Source organism: Lynx canadensis, chromosome C1 (genome assembly GCF_007474595.2).
Source record: "Lynx canadensis isolate LIC74 chromosome C1, mLynCan4.pri.v2, whole genome shotgun sequence".
Taxonomy (NCBI): domain Eukaryota; kingdom Metazoa; phylum Chordata; class Mammalia; order Carnivora; family Felidae; genus Lynx; species Lynx canadensis.
In genome coordinates, this window is record NC_044310.1 from 52,497,960 (window position 1) to 52,521,698 (window position 23,739).

Below are 23,739 nucleotides of genomic sequence, written 5' to 3' on the forward strand. Positions count from 1 at the left end.
TTCAGAACAAAGAGTGTTTTAATTTTACCTTTTCCTTTTACCTTAACATAATTTTCCCTAGAACAAAATTGTAAAGAAAAGACAAAGGATTATGCAATTACTATCACAGTGTTCCCCTACAGGGTCAAAGGAGCCACAGGACCACCATGATATCATCAAGAAATCTAGCTAAACCCTCAAACTGGGTATACTCTCTTCTCACTGAAATGTCCTGTCTTCACTTTCACTCTACATTCACAGTCCTATAAGGTCCAAGTTAAAATCTATTGGCTATAAAAGCCAAAAAAGTTCGGGGCGCCTGGGTGGCGCAGTCGGTTAAGCGTCTGACTTCAGCCAGGTCACGATCTTGCGGTCCGTGAGTTCGAGCCCCGCGTCGGGCTCTGGGCTGATGGCTCAGAGCCTGGAGCCTGTTTCCGATTCTGTGTCTCCCTCTCTCTCTGCCCCTCCCCCGTTCATGCTCTCTCTCTGTCCCAAAAATAAATAAACGTTGAAAAAAAAAATTAAAAAAAAAAAAGCCAAAAAAGTTCGATCTTAGATCCTACTTGATATTTTAATAGGAAAAATTCTTTTATAGTCAGTTTTATGTAACAGAATAAAATCATTTTATTGTGCTACAATGTTAGTAAAATTAATACATTGCTGGGAATCTGTAAGCTATCATACCTGAACATGAAATTGACCATGGGAGCCTTCTAAACTGTCTTCCCCACAATTCATTCTCCACAAAGCAGCCAGAGAAATTTTGTAAATGGAAATCAGAGCATGACTCTCTTTGGCTTAAACCATTGAATGGATCCCCATGGCTATTCAAATAAAACCCAAACCTCCCATCATGTAGGGAGGGCCCCACCCTAATTATATCTCCCTCTACTCTCTCTAGCCCTCCCTGGTTCCTTTTTTAAGCCTAGCTTTTCCCTGACTATAACTACTGTGTTTTCATCTTCCTGGAAGTATCTGCCTTCAGTTGCATAAAGCTGGATCCTTTTCATCTTATCTTTCAGGTATCATCTCAAAAACCACTCCTGACAGAGGCCTTCCTTGACCACCGTATCTAACCCTTAACTACCTACTGCACTCTCTGTCACATTACTCTTTTACTGTCTAGCCAGCACCTACTGCGATCTGAAATTATGATTTTTGTTTTGTATACTTGTTTTGTTTTTGTGTACTTTATTGTATCCTGGAGCCATAAAGCATAAAGGAGACATAAAGGCAGTCACTTCATTTGAATTGTTTTCATGGCACATAAGAAGTCCTTAATGTTTGTGGAATGCATGAACTAATTTAACTGATAGCCAGTTTCTGTAAAATTAGCTAAATAACTAGCTAACCAGAAGGTACTCTGAACAATGATGTCAACTTCTGTAGTCGGCACTGGCAAGCGAGCACCTTTCAGTAGCTCACAGTCTGCTGTAGAAGACGACAGGCAGTTGTGATCCAGTGTGATAAATGCTAACGAGGAGGTAAACACAGGGTCCTCTAGCATCACAAAAGAAGATTCCATGAGGGCGAAGTTAAATCTGAACGACGAGTGAAGGAAAAGTGGTGAGGGAAAAGGGTGGAAGGAATGTGGTAAATATCTAGAGAAGGCAAAGTAGTGCAAAACCCTATGGCACAAGATGGGAACCTGATACATTTGAAATACTTCCCTGTTCCCGGAGAATCCTCCCAAGGTAACTGTCGGGTTTGAAGACATAGTAACATTTGTAATGTATTATGAATGATAGCTTGCCATATACCTTATGATTAATAAGCTCAGACTTGTATGTAGTGATTACTTATTACCAGTTTCTGATATTCAAAGAAGAGTGAAAGCATTTCAGAGAAGGACTGCAAGTGAAGGCTTCTGAAAGATCCTGGGACTTTACCCCACCCTCTACACTAATTGGGTACAGTCCACTTTGGTGGACTGAGTTGGCGTGGGGGGCGGGGGTTGTTGTCTTGACAACAGATCTCATTGGCCTGTCAAAGTGAAACTGTTGGACGATTGGCTGCGAAGCTTTCCAGAGGCCTGCCCCCGTCGCTGATTGGATAAAGGGCAGCCAAACTCCCCCACTCCTTTCCCGCAGGGTTCTGTTGCTTGGCAACCGATTTGCGACCTCCTGCGAAGCGGGCCCCCAGTTACACCTGTGAAACGTAAACTACCCGACTAACGAGGGCCCCACGCTGCCCTGCGCTTACACCTCTCCCGCTCGCCGCCCGCACGGACGACACGGGTTGTGCCAGGTGCTCATCCAAGTTTGCCTTGAGACCAGGCTGTGGGCTGGCACGGCGGTCACACACCGCAGTTGAGCACGTGCCCGGTTTCCTTCTTGAAGTCAGAGGAGGAAAAAAAAGTCACTGTTTTATGTCCAATTTAGAGCCACTTCTGTTGGGAGGACACAGCGTTCTGGGGCTCTAGAAAACAAGATTTATGTCGGAGTGGGACAGTGACCGGTAATCTCAGACATCTGTCTCAGAGTGCACCCTAGGAGTGTGGGGACAAGTGCCAGGCCCTTTGCTGCCTTATCATGCACCGCAGGGCTTACTTCTTGCTGGAAAGAGACTTCCAAGAGTTGAAGGAGAACAATTTTAAGGTAAGTACCGGGAACCTGGAGGGATGGGTTTCGTTGGGGTACAAATTTTTAAAAATCATTTTGATCCGTGTTTATTCTAGAAGGCATAATTTAGTTAAACCTTATTTGCCACTACAGCATTGTTATTTAATGAGTTGATTGCACTGTAACACTATAATAATAACATTTATTATTACTTCATAATAACAGTTCACAATATTGAGCATATTATGCTAAGTAATTTATGCGTATTTAAGCCCTGAATAGCAAGTAGTAATTAGTAGGTGCAGGGCTGTGGCTCATTAATTACAATATCATAAAATAAGTAGTGCTGGGGTGCCTGGGTGGCTCAGTTGGTTAAGTGTCTGAGTCTTGATTTTGGTTCAGGTCATGATCTCACTGTTCTGTGGGTTCGAGCGCCATATCTAGCTCTGCTCTGGCAGTGTGGAGCCTGCTTGAGATTCTCTCTCTCTTTCTCTCTCTGCCCCGCCCCTTCTAAGATAAATAAGTAAACTTTTCTTTTTAAGTAGTGTTTTGTTACCTACATTAAGTAGAAACCTAAGTCTTAGAAAGGTTCAGTAAATATTTGGCCCCAGGATTCTATCATAGGGTTTTCTGATTCCAAACCCCCTTGCTCTTAAGTCTTAAGTTTTACTAATCACTGTCTAGTGCACTTTTCACCAACTGCTATCATAATGCACGAGTGCCTTTCCTTTATAATTTTAACACAGAGGAAGGCTTTGCCCTGAGTGCCACCACAGTGAGGTCCATAGGTGCACAGGCTGATGTATTACTTATGGTATGGAGAATTAAAAATGGAAGTGGGGGGGGAAGGGGTACTTAAGAGAAAGAATGGAAAGAAAGCCACCTTAGAGGGAATGCACAGAGGGCTACCAACAATTGCTCCAGGTGTAGTTCACTGGTTTTTTTTTTCTGTTTCAACCCCTGCTATAGAAGTGTTGTCTTTGCTTGCAGATGTTAGAACAATTATTGAGTCCAACAACAAACATCCCGGATGCACAAACCTAACATTTGATGTTGTTTCTGCTCTACCTGAACTTTGTAGTTCTCTGGTAAAAGAGAATTTGATGAAGGGAGAAGTGATATGTAAATATAGATAATGGAGAAAATGGAAATATTATAATGTTTATCCAGACTAGCATTTAACATACTTAATAACGATGTGGTTGCTCAGAAATGTTTGTCAACTATATTTAAGTATTCCTCAGCATAAGTGATAAAGTTTTCCATGAAATACATTCTTGTCCATCCATTGGGACAGTACCTCAAGTATATGAAAATTTTATTTTTATATACAAGCATAATTTTGGAATTGTGTTTTTCTTAATGAAAATTTTTTACTTCATTCCTTCAATAGAGCATCCATATAGTTTTTTAAAGCTCTGAAGAAATTCCTGCTTTCCAACTCTTTCCTTCTTTTCTATTTGAAATCTTAAATTAGCTATTGATTTATATAAGCCACACATCTCAGTCTTGACTTTGTAGTCCCGCTTGCAATTTCCATGCTTATGATTTATTTTAAATTTACTATTGTGTGTATTTCTTGGAATCTACCTTAACTTCTGTGTAATAAGACAATATCTAGCATCTCCCCAAATCAACAAATAAATAAATTTATCAGGAAAAGAAAACGTGGAGTTTTTGGAATTCATTGTAATTTGACATCTGATCTTCAAAGCTGTGATATTTAATCTTCCACTTTGCTTTGTTTTTTAAATTAAAGGGTATCACTGCCTTTCCTGTAAGTGAAGATCTGATGGAATGGGGAGCTAGTATTCAAGGTCTACAGAATACAGTTTGGCAAGGTTTGTGTTTTCAAAACTAATTTGCTTTTTAAAAGTCTTTATGCCATTATCAGCCTATTTTCTTTCATGTATATAATAAGGTTATAATATATAAATTCTCTAAATTTTAAAAGTATTCACGTGTTATTTTTTCATTATGTGGCTTAATTTCTTGCCATTTGTCAACATAGATGGAAATTTTAGATTTGAATTTTTCCTTTTGCCAAATGTTAATGTTCTTACACTTTTAAGAAGCAGACACAGTAAAGTATATCAATTGGGAATATCATGTAAGCCTTCCATGAAATCAGAGAATAGCTATCAAAATTCCTACTTGCACAGAAATCCCACAATTATCTCTCACTTCTTTCCTCTGTGATTTTCCCCCCAAATTTTCATAAATCAAATTTCTAAGAAGACTGGGCCACTATAAACATTAATGACCATGCACTTTTTCTTTGTGGTTTAACAAGATAGATTTGTCAAGTGAAGCAGGGGAGAGAAACATAAGTGGATAATTGTAAAAAAAATATAATACGTGATAGTAATGGATTTTGAATGGAATGCTGAGGAGGCAGTGATTAGTTAATTTCACCTTGGAAAGTCAGGAGTGGCTTCTCAGGGAAGTGACACTTGAGTTGAATCCTTAAGAACGGGTAAAAGTTTGTCAGGTTTAGAAGGAGAGGAAGGAAATTCAGTCTGAGTGAACAGCATGGCAAAAGCTTATCAACAAGAAATGGTTCTGGAACAGTGAGTTCAGTAAATATGAGCAATACAGTGCAGGAGGCAGGTGTTAAGGGATGGAGTCAGTGGGCAAAAAGGGTTGATGGGAAGCAGGCTGAAAACACAGTGGGATTGGATTGTGCGGAGTGTGTTATACTGTGTAGGGGAGTCTATATACCCTGTGATCCAATTTACTTATAAATAAAAATCCAGGGACCTTGAGGAGGCTAACGTGTAGAGAAACTTCAGGTTTCAGGTAATCAGTGCCACATGACACTTCTGTAAAAATGTTTGTGTCTTTATCATAGGATCATTCTTCCAACTGACAATAAATTTTACATCGGAGTACAATTTAGTCCCTCCAGTTGTGAAATTCTTAACAATTCCTTTTCATCCAAATGGTAAGGACCAAATGAGATTTCTTCATTCGGGGTCTGTCCCTATTGTCCTTGTTCCTCATAAGTGTTTAAGAATGTTTCTTTTTAACAACTTTGTTATGGTTATATTAGTAAGCATGCTTATTGGGTAAAATATGCAAAGGCACGATAAAATTATCAACTTGAATCCTAACTCAGAGAGCTATTGCTCTCAACACTTAAATTTATTTTCTTTTTACTATGTATGTATTTTTTCTACATAGTTGAAATATTACATATGAAGTTTTTAAAATGACATGTTTATTTCTGCATTATTAAACATTCTTCAAAGGTCATTTTTGATGACCAAATGATAAACTTAACTATTCTCATATTGTTCAATATTCTCGTTGGGTCTAATTTTTTTATCATAAAAAATGATGCACTGACAAATTAACATTTTAGAAAGAAATTAGTTAGAATGCTGTTCAAGTTATATACAAAGTGAATTCCTGATATATCAAAAATCTAAAAGTTTTACATACTAAAAAGAAAATCTAATAGAAATTTTTATCAGCTTGATGAGGAAGGCCTTTTCAAATATGATAAAACCTAGAATCCATGAAAAAAGCATGGCACATTAAACTATATAAACTTTTTAAAACTTCTCTATGTCCAACAATATTATAAACAGAGACAAAACACATGACTTTTGCAAACCAAAGGAAAATATTTGCAATGAGAACAGAATATCTACAACATATAAAGAACACTTAAGAATCAATAAGAAAAATTAAAGCAATAGAAAAATGGGCAAAAGTTATAAACAAACACCTTATAGAAGAAACGTAACAAAAATAAACACAAAAAGATGTTCAGCCACACTAGTAAGAAAATAAATGCATATTAAAACAAAAATTATGATTCATTGCTTATGTTTACAAAATGTTAAAAATCTACACAATTTTAGTAGGGGTAGGCAAACATGGGCTCTCTGACATAATGATGACCTTAGTGTGACCTATGTGGGAAGCAGTTTGACAGTTTCTAATCAGCAATAAAGGACAAACTGCCCTAAATCCATGTAATACTATATTTATAAATGATTCCATAGAAATAGTAGCACAAGTGTGGAAGAGTATGTTTAATATTTAAAGATGTTTGTTCCCAATAACAATGTTGGAAACAGTAAAAAGGGAGATAAACACCAGTGTCCATTGATATTGGAATTTTTAAATAAAATATCTTACAGCTATATACATAACAAGGAAGATATATAAAAGCAAGACTTTTTGGTCATTGCTATATTCCAAGAATATTCACTACTTGGCATATATCTGGTGTTCAAATATTTTTAAATAAATATGTCCAGTGACACCTGGATGGGTCAGTCGGTTAAGCATCCGACTCTTGATTTTGGCTCAAGTTATGATCTTGCACTTGTGAGATCGAACCTCACATCAGGCTCTGTGCTGACGGTGCGGAGCCTGCTTGGAATTCTGTCTCTCTCTGCCCCTCTCCTGCTCTCACCTGCAAGAGCTCTCTAAACAAACAAACATCAAAAAAATAAATAAATAAATATGTCCAGAAATATGTTGATGATTCACTGTTAAATGGAAAAAAAAACACACTTCAAAGAATAACATGTAAGGTATAATTCCATTTAATGAAAAAACAAAAACCATACACACACTCACACGCACACATGTGTGTGTATATTTGTATAGACCAACTAGTAATAATTCTAAAGAGTGGCATTAGTAGGCAAGGGAGTTTTCATATTTTACTTTATATACTTTCATATAATTTTTTCCAAGTACATTATTACTTTGTAATTTAAAAAAATCCCTATTTTTAAGGAATAAAATTAAATTTATGGTACAAAATTCATTGTGTATGTTTTCTATTATTTGCTTAAAATAAACACAAATGAAGTTACTGGTTAAATATGGGGGGGGAGGTGGTCTTCTTAACTCATAGTTACAAACCTTCCATTTCCACAAAGTACAAAGAGCTTCTGTCTCAAGGAGAGAAAGTATAGAACATCTGTGATTGCTGGTCTTGCCCTCCGTCACTACTTGAGTGACTTATCTGTTGGGGAAATAGGAGGAAAAATTGAACACGTGTGTCTCAGCACTTTCTCAACACTTTATTTCCAACCAGCCTTCCCAGAGAATGGGTGCCATCTCACTTTCTCCAGGCAAGAAACGGGAGGCCTTCAGTTTGGGTGTTAAGTCCAAATCAGGGGGGCTTTTTGTGGAGCTTGATTAAAGCCATTGATCATGCATTCTCCATATAGATCTAACCTACAGTAAAGTTGATGTTTCACAGTTAGGCCTGTTTCATTATGTATGAACTCGGGAGGAGCAGAGTATTATTTATTAGCCCCCAAACTCCAAAAGATGGCTGTATATAGTTCTAAGTCTTTAGATACATAAAGCCAAGTTGCCTTTCTGGATGCTATTTACACTTCCACCAGTAACTGTATACAAAGTTCTCATTTTATCACTCTCCAATTCTGGGCATGGAAACTTCAGAGACTTTTTTTTTTTGCCAATTTTATAAAAATCTCACTTTTTTATTTTAATAAGCACTTCTTTGAATATTTGTGAGTGAAACATTTTTTCATGTCTGTTGATGGTATTTCTTATTTTGCAAATTGTCAGACTTGGCAATGTTTATTACATTGTCTTAGATGTTGCAAATATTTCCCTCTGTCACTAATTTTTAAATTTTGCTTATGCTGGCTCTTTTATATCTGGGATTTAAAAAATTTTATGTAATCATATCTATTAGTCTTGTCCTTTGAGATTTTTGTAATTATCTTTAAACTTTGATGACCCTTTCCCCAAACACAATCAAATCATCATTTTAATATTCTTTTAGTTGTTCTGTAGTCTTATTTGTCATATTTAACTCTATTCTTTCTTTAAAATACCGATTTAGTTAACTGAGGTGCCTGAGTGGCTCAGTTGGTTAAGCATCTGACTTTGGCTCAGGTCATAATCTCATGGTTCGCAAATTTGAGCCCCATGTGGGGCTCTGTGCTGACAGCTAGGAGCCTGGAGCCTGCTTTGGATTGTGTCTTCCTCTCTCTCTGCTTCTCCCCCACCCCCCACCCCGCCTGTCTCGAAAACAAACATTACAAAAACTTTTTTAATAAAATAAAATAAAATACTGATATAGTTAATTAACTGTGTCAGGGGATATGCTAAGCTCTACGTATCTTTCCAATCTGTATATAACAGAACAAAGCTGGCAGAGAGGTTTTGCTGTCCTCATCATGCAGTATCATTTCTGGATGTAAGGCATTTACTCTGTGACCAGTGGGAAGGGGGAGAACCACAGAGGGCAAAACAGCTACCTTCAGGAAATATGATGTAGAAGTTGCACACTTTCCTTCTGCTGATATCCCACGATTACATCTTAGTTACATGGTCGCATCTTGCTGGAGGAAAGGCTGGGGAAAATGTGGGCAACCATGTATTTATCTAAAATCACAGAGAGGGATGGAGATGGGGGCAGGCATAGAGCTTCTTATCACAGAAGAAATGGAAGAAAGGAAGAGTAGATACCAGAGGACAATGAGTAGTCTGCACACTTGTTGATTATCTTTTCTTTTGCTGCTGACTCATAATTGCACTTTTAACATACAACAAATGTAACCCATAGTAGGATTTGTTTCTAAAGGCTTTTATCACATTGTTTAATCTCACATCCCACTCCAGGGTTATAATTATTATAGTTTTACAACACAATGTCAAATCCAACAGCTCTCTTTTCACCTTTTCACAAGTTTCTTTTCACTTCTTAGCTTTTTATGGCAAGGTTTTTCTATTAGGGTACAAATGTTTCTCTTATTATTTACAAAAGTTTTTAATATACTAATAAAACGTATTGTACTTTATCTTTTAATTCTTTTCAGTGAAGATAGTTTCTTTCATTGTATCCCCCTTTCACACATTAGGAAAGTGAGACCTAGAGAGGTAAAGTTAAATTGCTCAAGGTCACAGAGCTGACAAAGCAGGGGAGTCAATGTTCAGATCTATGTGTATGCTTTTAACAGCTACACTCTATCAACCGCCAGTCACATTCACTGAAAATACTTTTCTGCTTTCTCATTTGCTTTCTGATTTTGCCTGTGATATTTTGATATTCATAAACTATAAATAATAATTTTATTATATGTGTCAATATAATGTATTATTTCAATACAGTAGACCAAAATACTGGTCGGGCCTGTATAGATTTTTTGGACGACCCTGCTAAGTGGAATACAAGCTATACATTGAGCAGCATTCTATTTACCCTCCAGGTAAGAACAGAGTAATACAGTGTTCTCTTTAAATTTGTTTACAAGTTTATTTATTTATTTTGAGAAGTGGGAAGGGTCAGAGAGAGAGAGAATCCCAAGCAGGCTTCACACTGTCAGCTCAGAGCCCAATGTGGGGCTCGATCTCATGACCATGACCACTCGATCTCATGACCATGACCACTCTCAAAATCAAGAGTCAAATGCTTAGCCGACCGAGCCACCCAGGCACCCCTAATGCTCTCTTTAATACTTTGAACTCTCCCAGTTATTCAAAATATAAGGAATAAGATGTACAATGCATATTTAAATGTTTGAAGGATTTGAGTAAGCTTATGTAAATCAATAACATTTTTACACCAAGGTTATAAAGTGGGACTTACAAAGATTATTATTTTAAAGTGAAATTGAGGGGCGCCTGGGTGGCGCAGTCGGTTAAGCGTCCGACTTCAGCCAGGTCACGATCTCGCGGTCCGTGAGTTCGAGCCCCGCGTCAGGCTCTGGGCTGATGGCTCCTGTTTCCGATTCTGTGTCTCCCTCTCTCTCTGCCCCTCCCCCGATCATGCTCTGTCTCTCTCTGTCCCAAAAATAAAAATAAAGGGGGCGCCTGGGTGGCGCAGTCGGTTAAGCGTCCGACTTCAGCCAGGTCACGATCTCGCGGTCTCGGAGTTCGAGCCCCGCGTCGGGCTCTGGGCTGATGGCTCAGAGCCTGGAGCCTGTTTCCGATTCTGTGTCTCCCTCTCTCTCTCTGCCCCTCCCCCGTTCATGCTCTGTCTCTCTCTGTCCCAAAAATAAATAAACGTTGAAAAAAAAAAATTAAAAAAAAAAATAAAAAAAAAATAAAAATAAAAATAAAAAACGTTAAAGTGAAATTGATAGTTAGGTCCCTTTACAATGAGAGAATGCATATTTTATTTAAAAAAAGAACTGGATGGTTTCAATTCTAGAAATACAGTCTTAAGTTTTCTTTTGGCTTCTAACTTCATAATACTGGATGTGATCCTTCTTCATTCATGAATCTTGCCTTGCTCAGAGAGGTGAATCAAATGGCTAGAACTTAAAATGTTCAGCTTTATCAGCTTGGCTTCTGACAGTGCTAGCGACTTGCTCTTTTATAACTTTCATATCAAACCCACGGAACAATTAAACCAGGGATTCCCCGCCCCCCCCCCCCGACTGATGCCTGTTTCTGGAATGCCCCCTTGCCTCTTGGATGCATCATCCTAAGAAGCATGCCTCAGTGTTGTGTTATTTCTGTCCCTCAATGAGCCTCCTTTCTCCTCTGGTGCTAAAACAAATTATTTCAGTGGCACTTGCTTTGACCACCTATAATCCAGCTCAGCGATGTCTTTTCCATGGACCTACTTATATCATTAATAATATCTGAAGATAAACTATTAAATGTTGATTATCTGGAATACTTAGAGAATAAAGTATTCTGGCTTAATTGAATTCTCTCCATCACACAGAATTATAAGAGAAATTCTGTTTCTTATTTTTGAAAAAAAAAATGTTCTGTGTAGTCATCTTAGTATATACTGAAAAAAATAATCTTTTTGAAGATTAAATGCTCAAGCTTATTCATTCATTCATTCATTCTACAAATATGTACTGAGCATCTACCTGTGTTAGGCCATGTTTGGGAAGAGATATTTGAGCAAACACTGGAAAGAAGTAAGGGAGTGTGATATGCAGGTCTCTGGGATTGATCTTCTGGATTCCTTCAGAGTGAGTCACATTCCAATCTATTCTACCCAAATTAGGATCTGCCTGAAGAATAGTAAAACCAAATGTTCCCAAAATGTAATGAGTGAGGGCAATCCAGAATGAAATGATAATTTGAATTGCAGACTAATTTAATAAAAGGAAGATTTAGGGCTCTGAGTTCAGGGTGCTTCGTCCTGCCACTTCACACCTTTGTACCACTGGACAAATTTCTTCACTTCTAAATACCTGAAATTCTCCATCAGTAAAATGGGGCTGTTAGTAACTCCCTTGTGTAACTTGTGAGGATTGAATAAATTAACACATGAACTTAGAATCGTGAGTGGTCCAAGAAAAGAACTCAATAAAAGCTAGTTAATATTATGATTGTTCTTACCTTTAACTAATAATGCAAAGTGACAGCAAAGTACAGCCAAATATATCATGGAAAGCCAGTAGATGACACAGTTGTTTGTCTTTTTATTTTTCAGATAGATTTATAAAACAAACATGCTCACGTTACAGATCTGTAAGATAGTAGAAAGGAAAAGAAAATCACTGATAGTCATAAAGAAAACCCCTAATCCTGCTGTTATTAACATTTCCCTGTAATGTTTTCTCCTCTGTTTTTTTTTTTGTTTGTTTGAAATCTTTCAGTTCCACATTCACTACAGTGTCAAGCTCAGTTCTGTTGCCTGACAAACAACCCCCTTGTCCTCACACCTGGGCTTCATTCTCTCCCTGACGTACCATGCAGCCCCCTCGTATTATATCTTCATGCTTTTCTTCACTCACAGTGCGTGGTTCAGTTCAGGTTAAAAAGCATTTATAGAGCTCTCAATTCTAAAGTTACAAACTCAAGCAAGTCTTGGACCTTGAGAAGTGCCCAGTCTGGTTTCTGCCTGACAACCCAGTCTCTCCTTCCCTCTTGCTCGGTCTGTCTGGCAAGCGGCTGCTCCCATGAGCAGAGTCAGGGCAAATGAGTCCTCCTTTGGGATACCTTTCCTGACTTTCTTTCATAGGCAGAACTGATGGGTTTGGTGTTTGAGGAATTTCTTGTGTCCCCCACCCAGTAAGTAGTACTCTAAACAGATTTCTATCAGGGCACTGTAATACTGTAAAGCACATACTGTTTTCTTATCTGTCTTCTCCTGTTGGACTAGAAGCTCCTCGAGGTCAGGGAACAGGTCCAATTCATCTCTGATTCCCCAGTACCTACCCAGGACAATGCTGACGGTAGGTACTAAGTAACACAAATGGAAGAACGAACCTGAATTGTTGTGTTGTTTCAATTATGGTTTATATCTATAAATTACTGGACCTGTTTATTTTTCACTTAATATTTTATCTCAAGTAATTTTCATATTGCTGCAGTTAATATTTTAATAGCTATTTAATGGTCCTTTTGAGGTCAGCACTGCCCAGTAGAACTTTCTGCACTGACAGAAATGTCCAGTATCTGCACTGTCTTAATACGGTGGGCACTAGTCACATGGCTACTGAGAACTTGAAACGTGGCTGGTGTAACTGAGGAGGACTCAGTTTTTCACTTATTTTAATTTAAATTTCAATAGCCACATATGGCTAGTACCTACTGTAATGGACAGTACATGGATAGGCCATCATTTCTGAATACTTCCCTTTAAATAACAGATGAGACCTATGTATAATTATCACATTGTTTTTCAAGGGAGTAGCATTTGAAATGTGTTTAAAATATTTTAAAGTCTAACTATACTAATCATTTCCTCCTAAAATTTTTATAATCTCATAAAATATTTTAAGAACACTTGTACTTCAATATATAGTGCAAAGGTAAATACCAACACCTATCCATAAAAGGAATTCCAAATTCATGGGCTTTAACTAATTGAAAATTATAAATTGTACCTACTGGTACAGTTGTTTACCAATGCTTCAGGTTTGTTTTGTACTTATCCTCTGGAAATATGCTTTATGTTCTTTCATACGATCACATGGCTAATTTAAAAGTTGGACCTTTATTTTTTTTTTACTATTTTAACAAGGTGTCTCATTGATACATTTGAGTATATTCCAGTTCTTAAAAATCATTAAGTACATGTAGTAGCTTGTGTACACATTATACGGAAAGGTCTTGGGCACAGTGTCAACGTGAAAACTATTGAATAAACTTTACCAGATGTGCCTCTGAGTAAGATTGCCTCTCCAGCCAAAGACCAAAAGCTTGCTCTTGAAGATAAGTTTGATCTGCTTCCTGCCCACTTTGAGAGGTATAGTGCAACCCACACTGAATCCTTATTCAAGCAACTTACAATATTCTTGGAAACATAGCTCAAATGTGTTTTCCAAACAGAAAAACTCAAATAACAGCAGTAAATTCTTAATGCTTTTGAGATATCAGATGTCAGATTATTGCTTTCATTGGTCATGACTGCCATCATTTCCATGACACATAAGCCACAATTATCCACTTGGATCTACATGTAGGTATTCTGGTAGTTATTATTTTGGCTGTATTTTATTATCTAATTTGAATGTTGTAATAGTCACAATACTGAATTATTGAATAAAGACTTGCAATTTGGGAAAATGATTAAAAATTTGAGGTGATGGATAGACAAGATTATGGTTTAGCGGAACTATCAAGTTTTGGTTACTACCGGTCACCCTATTTTGTCCAGATGCACATATACTATAGCAGGCAGAATTTTCAAGATATCCTAAGACTCCCCTCCTCTGATTATTCAGTATAATATACATACTGCTGTAAAAGGACTTTGCAGATGGAATTATGGTTATGAATCATCTGACCTTAAAATACAAAGGTAATCCTGAATTATACAGGGGGACCCAAAGTAATTATATGGCCTGTTGCCAACAGAAGAGGAAGACAGAATAGTCACTCAGAGAAATACAGTGGAAGAAGGAGAATGGTTGTGGCAGGAGGGGACATCAGAGCAATTCCAAGAATAAGAAGTGTTTTTTTATACCTTAATTTCTCTGAGATGTAGGGGTCCAAATGTAACCTGCAAGAGACCTCTTGTAGCTAAGGATGGCCCCCAGCTTACAGCCAGCAAAGAAACAGGGACTTCAGTCCTACAAATTCAAGGGTCTGAATTCAGCTAACAAACAACCTGAATGAGCTTGGAAACAGATTCTTTCAGAACCTCTCATAAGGGCCCAGCCAGCCGACACTTTGATTTTAGTCTTGTTAAATCTGGAAAAGAGAAACCAGCCTAATCACCCCAGACTTCCCACCTACAGAAGTATGAGATAATAAGTTTGTATTGTTTAAGCTGCTACAGTTGTGCTAATTTGTTACAGCAGCAGTAGAAAACTACAGATAAAAAATTAATCATTCAGGGATCTGGAGGAATATTGAGGTATACACAGCCTTAATACATATGTTTGCTTATCCATATCTAAGTATGGTCTTATGTTAAAATGTAAACCTTTGGGGTGCCTGGGTGGCTCAGTCAGTTAAGCATTCAACTCTGGATTTTGGCTCAGGTCGTGATCTTGCAGTACATGAGCTGGAGCCCCACATCAGGCTCTGCACTGGCAGCGTAGAGCCTGCTTGGGATTCTCTCTCACCCTCTCTCTCTGCCCCTGCCCTGTGCTCAGTAGTTCTCTCTCTCTCTCTCTCTCTCTCTCTCTCTCTCTCTCTCTCAAAATAAATAAATAAACATTTAAAAAATAAAATGTAAACTTTTATTTTTTAATGGGAATGTCTCAGTGTTTCCTAATGTTGAGTTTAATTTATACATAAATTGAACTTAAATTCATGTGGTAGAAAGGAATAGGTCATAGGAAGGAACTTATAACTTCTTTGTTTGGCTCATGAATGTACAGTATAAAACTAAGGTAGATCAAGAGTTTCTTGAGAGTAGGGACCATGTGTCATTTGTCTTCATATCTGTCTCCAGATGGAGGCATAGTAGACATTTAATAAATGCTGTTATTCTTGTATGTGTTTGCTTGTCTTTTTGCTCTAACAAAAAAGTTTACTTTAAAAACTCTAATTTTTCTGTTTTTTTCCTGTAGGTTATGCTTTCGAATCCAGTGCTAGAAAATCCAGTGAATTTGGAAGCAGCCCAAATGCTGATTAAAGATGAATCTCTGTACAAACAAATAGTTCTAAGATTTTTCAACCAACCATCACAATGTAAGAAGTGCCTACTGTTTTTTGCCAATTATTAATTATACATTTATGCAAATGAATGACCTAGCAAATAACTGTTACATGAGGGAATGTTTTTTGTATCCATTTTCAGTAATGAAATCATACTAAGATCTCTCCTACTGTACTGCTTTGTCAAGCTACTCAGTCATCAAAAAGCCAGTTAAAAGTTGTTCTTTAAAGGTTATCAGCAATCATAAGCTTAGTATTTTTAAATGTTATGGTCATAAGGATGGATGGTACTGACTGAAAATTATTTACCCATCACAAAGACATGACATCTGATTTTAACTCTTCGATCTATAATGGATATTTCCCAGATTTCATCTGCAATACCCCAGATCTTACTGATCTGGAACTCCTTTCCTCTTGATTAGCAAGCAGTATGTTTAGCTTTTTGTTCTGAAGAGTTCTTCCTCAACGTATTCCTTCTAAGAGTCCATGTGGAAATGACACCTGAAGCTCTTGAATCTTTCTGCTCTATTGACCAGTGATGTGTGACCTCTTCATGACTTACCCCCATCGTCTTCACTGTTTCTGTGTTAGCAGAGTAATGCTGTTGGCTTCTTATGACCAGGGAGGTTTGCCACAAATGAGGGTTAGGCCCCTAGGGACAGTTCTTTCCTCTATGTCCTGCCCCTCCCCCTTCTAGCAGCACACGGCAGCCATGTGTCATAGCTGGTATTACCTCCCCAACAGCAAGCCTTGCTGTTCAGACTCACTCTCTCAAACTGAGCTCTCTGTACTTTTTTGTTCAGATGTCCCCTGCTTCTTTTTCCCTTCCCTTTGTAGGGCTTGCCAGTCCATTAGCTAGGTCTGTACAATTGTGACCAAGTTCAAGTGCTCCTCCATAGGACTTCTGGGTCTGGTGCAAATCAAGCAGTGATGACAGGCATCTTTTTCAGTATCTTCAAACACGTCATGATAGTCATGGAGTCCCTCAACCAATCCCTGACAGTTTTGAAACTGGTTTGTACACAGAGGAGTCTGATCGCTTCACTCTGGCCACATTTCTGGCCCACTGGAATACTATAGCCTCCACAACTGTATCCTCTACACTCAGTTACTATTTGTGGAATGAATGAATAAACAATTTATATCACTTAACCGCTCATTGAGCCCTACAGTACCATCATTATAGACAAAGATTCTATAACAAAGCTATGTCCACAGTCTAGTAAATGGAAATTTAAAAACTGGTTTTAAAGGATTTTCTATAGCAAATGATTCTGTGCAATAGATTTTGGGTTTGCCCTGCAAAAAGGAAGGATGAGAAAAAAAAAAAACTTTAGAGTCCTTCCTTTTGTCCTCCTGTCTAGTAGATGCCATCCTTCACTCCTTTTGGTTCTCCAGCTGTGCCATAAAGTCAGACAGAAAAGCTGCCCCAGTTGCTAAATCTCCCTGCACAGGAGCAACAGAGCAAATAGAACTTTGGCAGGTTTTCACCATATTCTTTAGTTATGTTGGTGAAATATGTGGAAATCCAAGACAGTAAATAGTTATCAGCTTGCTTGCCACCTCAGCCAGACTATGAGTGGTGGCCTAGGGTTCCATAAAGAGACTGACTTCCTGCAGCTTCCAAGGGCAAGAGTGTCCATGATACAGCAGAGACAGCTGCTAAGGGGGTGGGAGGCAGGGGAGAAGTAGCAGAAAACTTGTTCTAAATTAGAGGGTATCAAACTATGTGGATTTCTGTGAAAAACTTCATCCAGTGAGAATAAATTACTTGTAACACTTTAGAAAAAAAATTTTTAATGTTTATTTATTTTTGAGAGAGAGGGAGAGACAGAGCCTGATGCAGGGCTCATACTCATGAGCCATGAGACCATGACCTGAACCGAAGTCAGACACTCAACGGACTGAGCCACCCAGGTGCCACTACTTGTAACAACTTGAAAAAAATGTCTCACTAGAATACTTCAAGAGTCATCTTTCATATAGTTTAAAAGATTAATAAAGAGAGCTAGAAAATGCTTAAAAGGAATTACCATAGTTTTAGATAACCCAAAACTAGAACAGAGAGTTAATTGTATAAAAGAGAAACTCAAGAGGCAGCAAATTGTATCCTCTCTGGAGGCATTGATTATAGGCTAGAACTACACCCTCAGTACCCAGTGTACTGTCTGTTGGTAGGTATTGAATAAAAACTTGTAGAATGAATGAATGAAAAACTGCATGTAAACTTAGATCCTGATTTTACTTCATAGTTTACAAAATGCTTTCACACACATTTATTCATCTGATGCTCAGCCTCTTCCTCAGTGAGGAAGCTGAGGGTCACTGGTGAAGTGGTTGGCCCTAGGCCACAGAGAGCAAGCTGCAGAGGTCAGACCTTCAACCCAGGCGTTCCCCTTCCCTTGTGCCTCCAAATTTAATAGGATGAGCATAAAGTCATTCATTTGGGATCAGAGCATTAAAACTTCCCAGGAAAGAATAAGAGAGAGCTGACTTGGCAGCAGAACTCCCTGAAAAACTTCTTGGGGAATTTATTTGATCACAAACTTAAGGTATAGAAAGTGCCTTTCCACCAGGTACCTGTTGTATGAAAATCCTACCCTACTCTGGTGTGCTGCACTCCTCATCTGGAGTTACCAGCATGCTCAATCTGGAGCATCACATTCCCTGAGCTGAAGAAACTGTGTATGTTTAGCTAATGGAAGAAATGATAAAAGGCAGCTGTAAAAGCTGTTTTCAAATATTTGAAGGGCTTTCATAGAGAAAAGGGCAATTTCCTCTCTGTTGTTCCAAAAAACCGAAGTAGCTGCAATCAGTTCTGCCTTCCACAGGCCTACTAGGTTGTAGCCACTATGGTCCAGAATCTGCAGGCTTGGCCCTGCCTCGTGCTGGTACATACCTTAAATACATGGGGACTTCTCCCTCATAATCAGTGGTCTGGAATTAATTTCATTAGCCTAAGCCTAAGCCTAACCCTAAGCCTGGTATTTGGTATGCAGACATGCAAATGCCTCTCATTCCCCAAACTTTCCATAACGTAGTGATGTTTGTCTAGCCTGAACAGCTAGGTCTCAGGTCTCTGCCTTGGCGTATTGACAAGAACACGCTAAGCTGTGAGCTCAAACCCAGATGATGGAGGTCCCAATGACCTTGCCAAATCCTGCCATCTTCTTTGGGACTGGACCCTGTCTCTCTTACTGGTAACGAGGGTGTTCATGTACACCAGACTGCCTGGGACAGTCCTGCTATAATTATTTCTAACACCCCCCTTTACTCTGTGCTCTGGTTTGCGCAACAAATTACATAGTCAGAGGCATCTGGCATCTCCAATTCCTAAATTGTTTCCCAGGTTCTGAAGTGTAAATTCATATGCTTTTTATTGGTGTCCCCTCATCATGTCATTTGATTTCAGTTTTTTGGCTAAGACAGTTACCACTTAACATCTTTCACTTTGATGATTTTCTGCCTGTTTTTCTGTTGCTCTCCTTGAGGTTTTATACTTTAGTTTTCTTCTTTTATTACTATTTTATTGAGGGTTTGGAAAGAGTGTACATAAAACCATTTATTCCTTCTTCTAAGTCAACCAGATTCCTTTCATATTTTTCTTTACAGTGAGAGATGACAGGCCTGAGTCACTTAAAGATCCAGATAAATTTATCAGGTAAGTTTTTCTTTTTTTAAAAAAAAAATGTTTATTTAATTTTGAGAGAGAGAGAGCACACACGCACGTGTAAGTGGGGGAGGGGCAGAGAGAATCCCAAGCAAGCTGTCGGTGCAGAGCCTGATATGGGGCTCAAACTCATGACTCTGAGATCGTGACTTGAGCCTAAATCAAGAGTTGGATGCTTAACCAACTGAACCACATATGTGCCCCAGGTAAGTTTTTCTTTATATATTCTATGTCAATTCCTTCCTTTTTTCCTTCCTTCCTTCTTTCATTCCTTCCTCTCTCTATCTCTTTAATCTCTACACCTGACATGGTGCTTGAACCCATGACCTCAATTTATTTACTAAAAGGACTATTGATTTAAACGGTTTATACTTTTTTATCATAATTGAATTTTTACTTTATTTATTTATTTATTTACTTACTTACTTACTTACAGTTTATTTATTTTTGAGAGAGAGAGAAAGAGAGCACAAGCAGGGGAGGGGTAGACAGAGAGGGAGAGAGAATCCCAAGCAGGCTCTGTGCTGTCAGACACAGGACTCCGTCTCACAAACCATGAGATCATATCCTGAGCTGAAATCGAGAGTCAGACACTTAACCGGCTGAGTCATCCAGGTGCTCCAAATTTTCACTTTTTAACCTAGAAAAGGAAGTAGATCTCTTTTCCTCTTACAATGCTTTTTTTCTTAATTTTGTTTTTGGGAAGAATGTGGAAAAGTGATTGAATTCTTTGTAGACTATTAAATTAAAATTTAATGTAATTATATGAACTTGCCTCTTCCTTTAATTTTCATTTTTTATTGTGGATAAAGAAAAAACATGTTATCAATATAATGAGCACAAACCATTTACACATCATAAAAAGCCAAGCAATTAGGGAAATATAAGGTCCCAGAAGAAAATGGTGGGAGTTAGGGATGAATCCATTGTACCTTTTAGGAGATAACATGAAAATGTGGCAACAGTTTAGCCATGAACACCTGAACAAGGTACAGGACAATGTTCTCATTTATAGTTCTGCAGTATTTAGTTTCTTGAGCATTTCCATCAGCCTTAATTTTGTAGTCAGTCAGATATAGAAGACAGTTAACTAGTGTTGAAATGACTTGCTTCAGCTTACGCTTTCTTGACCGGCCCTATATAAAAGATGAGCAAGTTAGGTAACTCAGGTGGCTTCGGTTGGTGAAAGTCTTGGAAAGTTTCAGGAAGGCAAGTACAATCTAATAAATAGTGCACCCTGTTGGCATTCAGTAAAGGACATCACTGCCCCTTAAACTTATCAAATGGAAAGAAGCAACTTACCTTCTTGGCACAAAATGGACCTGTGGTAAATAGTTGTTGAATGTGCCAACACTGTTTTATCTCCTCTAAAACATGAATGTCCCTGGAATTTTACAAAGCTCTTTCTATTTGTGGTATAATCATTTGCAGTGCATAAAAGTACGGTGCCAGCATTTACTAATAAGGCAGCGAAATGGAGGCCAGAACTTCTGTGGTCTCAGCGTTGGCTGGTCCTCTGAATAAAACCCAGAATAAATGAAGCCAGAATCAGGTCTTATCTGTGGTGTTCCCATAGTGCTAGCCTGCAATCTCTAGAGAAATCTCTAGGGCTCAATTGAAGCAATATAATCTATATTTCAATGATACTCTACACTCCTAGTATATAGGAGGCTGCAATTTATTATATATCTGTGGCTCCAAATGTTTACCCCTGGTACATTTGTTATGGGACAAAGCTCAGTTATGTCTAGCTTTTAATTTTTAAAATGTTTTAAATGTTTGTTTGTTTGTTTGTTTGTTTGTTTGTTTTTGAGAGAGAGAGCATGAGCATGGGAGGGACAGAGAGAGAGGGAGACACAGAATCTGAAGCAGGCTCGAGGCTCTGAGCTATCAGTGCAGAGCTCGATGCGGGGCTCAAACTCGTGAACCACGAGATCATGACCTGAGCCGATGTCAGATGCTCAACTGACTGAGCCACCCAGGTGCCCCTTGTTTTTAGTTTTTATGTAGACTTGTACAATGAGGTCTCACAGAAGTTATTCCAAAAGAGATGCTGCTCTTAGCATTGTCTGTCTAGCACCATATGCTAGGACTTTACTCTACTTTATGAGCTAAAAGTATTAACCTGACTACAGAAATGAATTCCAGAGGCCTAGCCAGACAGTTAAGACCCTGTTTCCAAAAGATAAAGCAAAACATAGGTAAAGTCTAGTCAGTTGAGTAGAATATAGTCAGGGGAATCCAGTTGATGTTCCGTAATTAAAAATGGTTTAGGCTTGTGCTTATCACCTGGGAAGTTTGCACATGGGCTGTAGGATGCCACTTAACAAGATATAGGGCGACTTCTGGGAGAACAGCTACTTACTCATTTATTTAAAATACATTCACTGAGCATTTGCTCTGTAATAGACACTGTGCTCCCATACTGGGGACACACATCTGAATAATATATAATCTTTGGTCTCACATGATTTATAGTCTAGGATTGGAAGCTCTCCTCTGAAGAGAAGATAGTGCGGGGAGTGTGCCTGACTGTCCATCCTATAGGACCATATAGGGAGCAACTTCTACCAAAAGATGTAGTTGGAAGGCCACAGGGCTAATACCAGGATTGCGGCTGGGGGGAATGCTGAAGTCAGAGGGAATCATATTTAAAATGAGTCATATTGAGTAGAAAATTCTTCTCCTGTAGCTTTTTTTTAAAGCCCTCCTTTAGAGGCTTATATTTTTTTCACCAAGTCACCTCACACTGGTGCTACCTCTGTTCAATGCAATCTAACATTCCATTGGGCCATACCTATTAATTGTTTTATTACATTAATACTTACAATATAGTAAGTCCTGTTACAGAGATGAGATCTAGATGTTGGAGGAGCATAGAGGAAGAAATATCTTCCTAAAGCTTGGACTGCCAGAGTGGGAGGAGGGGCATATAAAGACCAGCTTCCAGGAGAAGGTGATGCCTGAGGTGATTTCTAAAGGGAGAATAGGAATTCACCTACAGACAAGAGGAGGACATTCAGGCAGAGGGAATAACGCGTTCAGAAGCATGGAAGTGTGAGAGAGCATATTTCTCCACCACCTGACCCAAGGGAAAGTAATTTGACATCCAGAATAAAAAGTAAAAATGAATCCAGATGCCAGGGGCAACCAAAGTGTATCAGGACCTGAGGTACAAAACTAGAAGTTGTGAGGGAGAAGGGGATTGGTTGCTAGATATCAAGAAAATAGAAGTGTCTTTTTGGACACGATTCTGCAGACTTTTACTTACTAACATTAAAAGGATGCGAAGGATGGGTTATGAACTATCACATATGTTAGTATCTGAGCTAAACCTTCTGGAGAACTTGCTGCAGTGTGCACATCAGCACTTGCAGCTTCACCTTGCTTCTTTATGTTACAGAGACAGCTTCGTTCCTTAAACCCCTGAACCAGCCTCTGCCAACTTCAGACTTGTCTTTGGCAGCTTCTTCACCTCTCTCAGCCCTCGCGGAATGAAGAGAGTTAGCGCCGTGCTCTGGACTGGTCTTTGTCTTAAGGGAATGTTGTGGTCGGTGAGATCTTCCATCCAGACCATGCAGATTTTCTCCATATCCACATTAAGGCTGTTTTGCTTTCTATCATTCCTGTGTTCAGTGGAGTAACACTTTTAATTTCCTTCAAGAGCTTCTCCTTTGCCTTCACAACTTGGCTGTTTGGTTCAAGAAGCCTAGTTTTCAGCCTATCTCAGCTTTCGATACGCCTTCTCCCTAAGCTTAGTCATGTCTAGCTTCTGCTTCTCTTCCTTACACCTGAACGCTGAGACCATCGCAGGGTTATCAGTTGGACTAATTCCAATATTGTTCTGTCACAGAATAGGGAGACTGGAGGAGAGGGAGAGAGACAGGGGAACGACCAGTGGGTGGAGCAGCCAGAACACTCACATCTACCGATTAGGTTTGCCATACTGCACACGTGTGGTTCATGGCACCCCAAAATAATTACCATGGTAACATCAAAGATCACTGGCCACAGATCATCATAACTAATATAATAATGGGAAAGTTTGAAATATTGTGAGAATTACCAAAATGTGACAAAGAGACAGGAAGTGAAAAAAAGCTGTTGGAAAACTGGCACAGATTTGCTTAACACAATGTTAACACAAACCTTCCATTTGCAAAAACTGCAGTATCTGAAAAGCACAATATAATGAGGTATGCCTGTATTTCAAAATTAAAAAAAAAAGTTTTTGAAGAAAAGTATTCAAATTTTTTTTTGCTGAATAGAGAAAATGGGTATAGCTCCAAACTTCCAAAGTCTGATTCTATTTGTAAAGTCTTTTTTTTTATTTTTATTTATTTTTATTTTTTTTTATATATATGAAATTTATTGACAAATTGGTTTCCATACAACACCCAGTGCTCATCCCAAAAGGTGCCCTCCTCAATACCCATCACCCACCCTCCCCTCCCTCCCACCCCCATCAACCCTCAGTTTGTTCTCAGTTTTTAACAG

General features: G+C 38.5%; 1 protein-coding gene across 1 annotated transcript in view; it reads left to right on the forward strand.

Moving 5' to 3' along the window:
- The first annotated feature begins 2,118 nt into the window (after positions 1-2,118).
- UBE2U (ubiquitin conjugating enzyme E2 U) overlaps positions 2,119-23,739 on the forward strand; it is a 34,392-nt gene continuing 12,771 nt past the window's right edge. The window contains exons 1-6 of the mRNA XM_030326071.1: positions 2,119-2,576; positions 4,300-4,381; positions 5,392-5,484; positions 9,657-9,754; positions 15,482-15,602; positions 19,185-19,233. Coding sequence (XP_030181931.1) covers positions 2,511-2,576; positions 4,300-4,381; positions 5,392-5,484; positions 9,657-9,754; positions 15,482-15,602; positions 19,185-19,233 — 509 coding nt within the window. The 5' untranslated portion in view covers positions 2,119-2,510. The remainder of the gene's footprint in view (positions 2,577-4,299; positions 4,382-5,391; positions 5,485-9,656; positions 9,755-15,481; positions 15,603-19,184; positions 19,234-23,739) is intronic.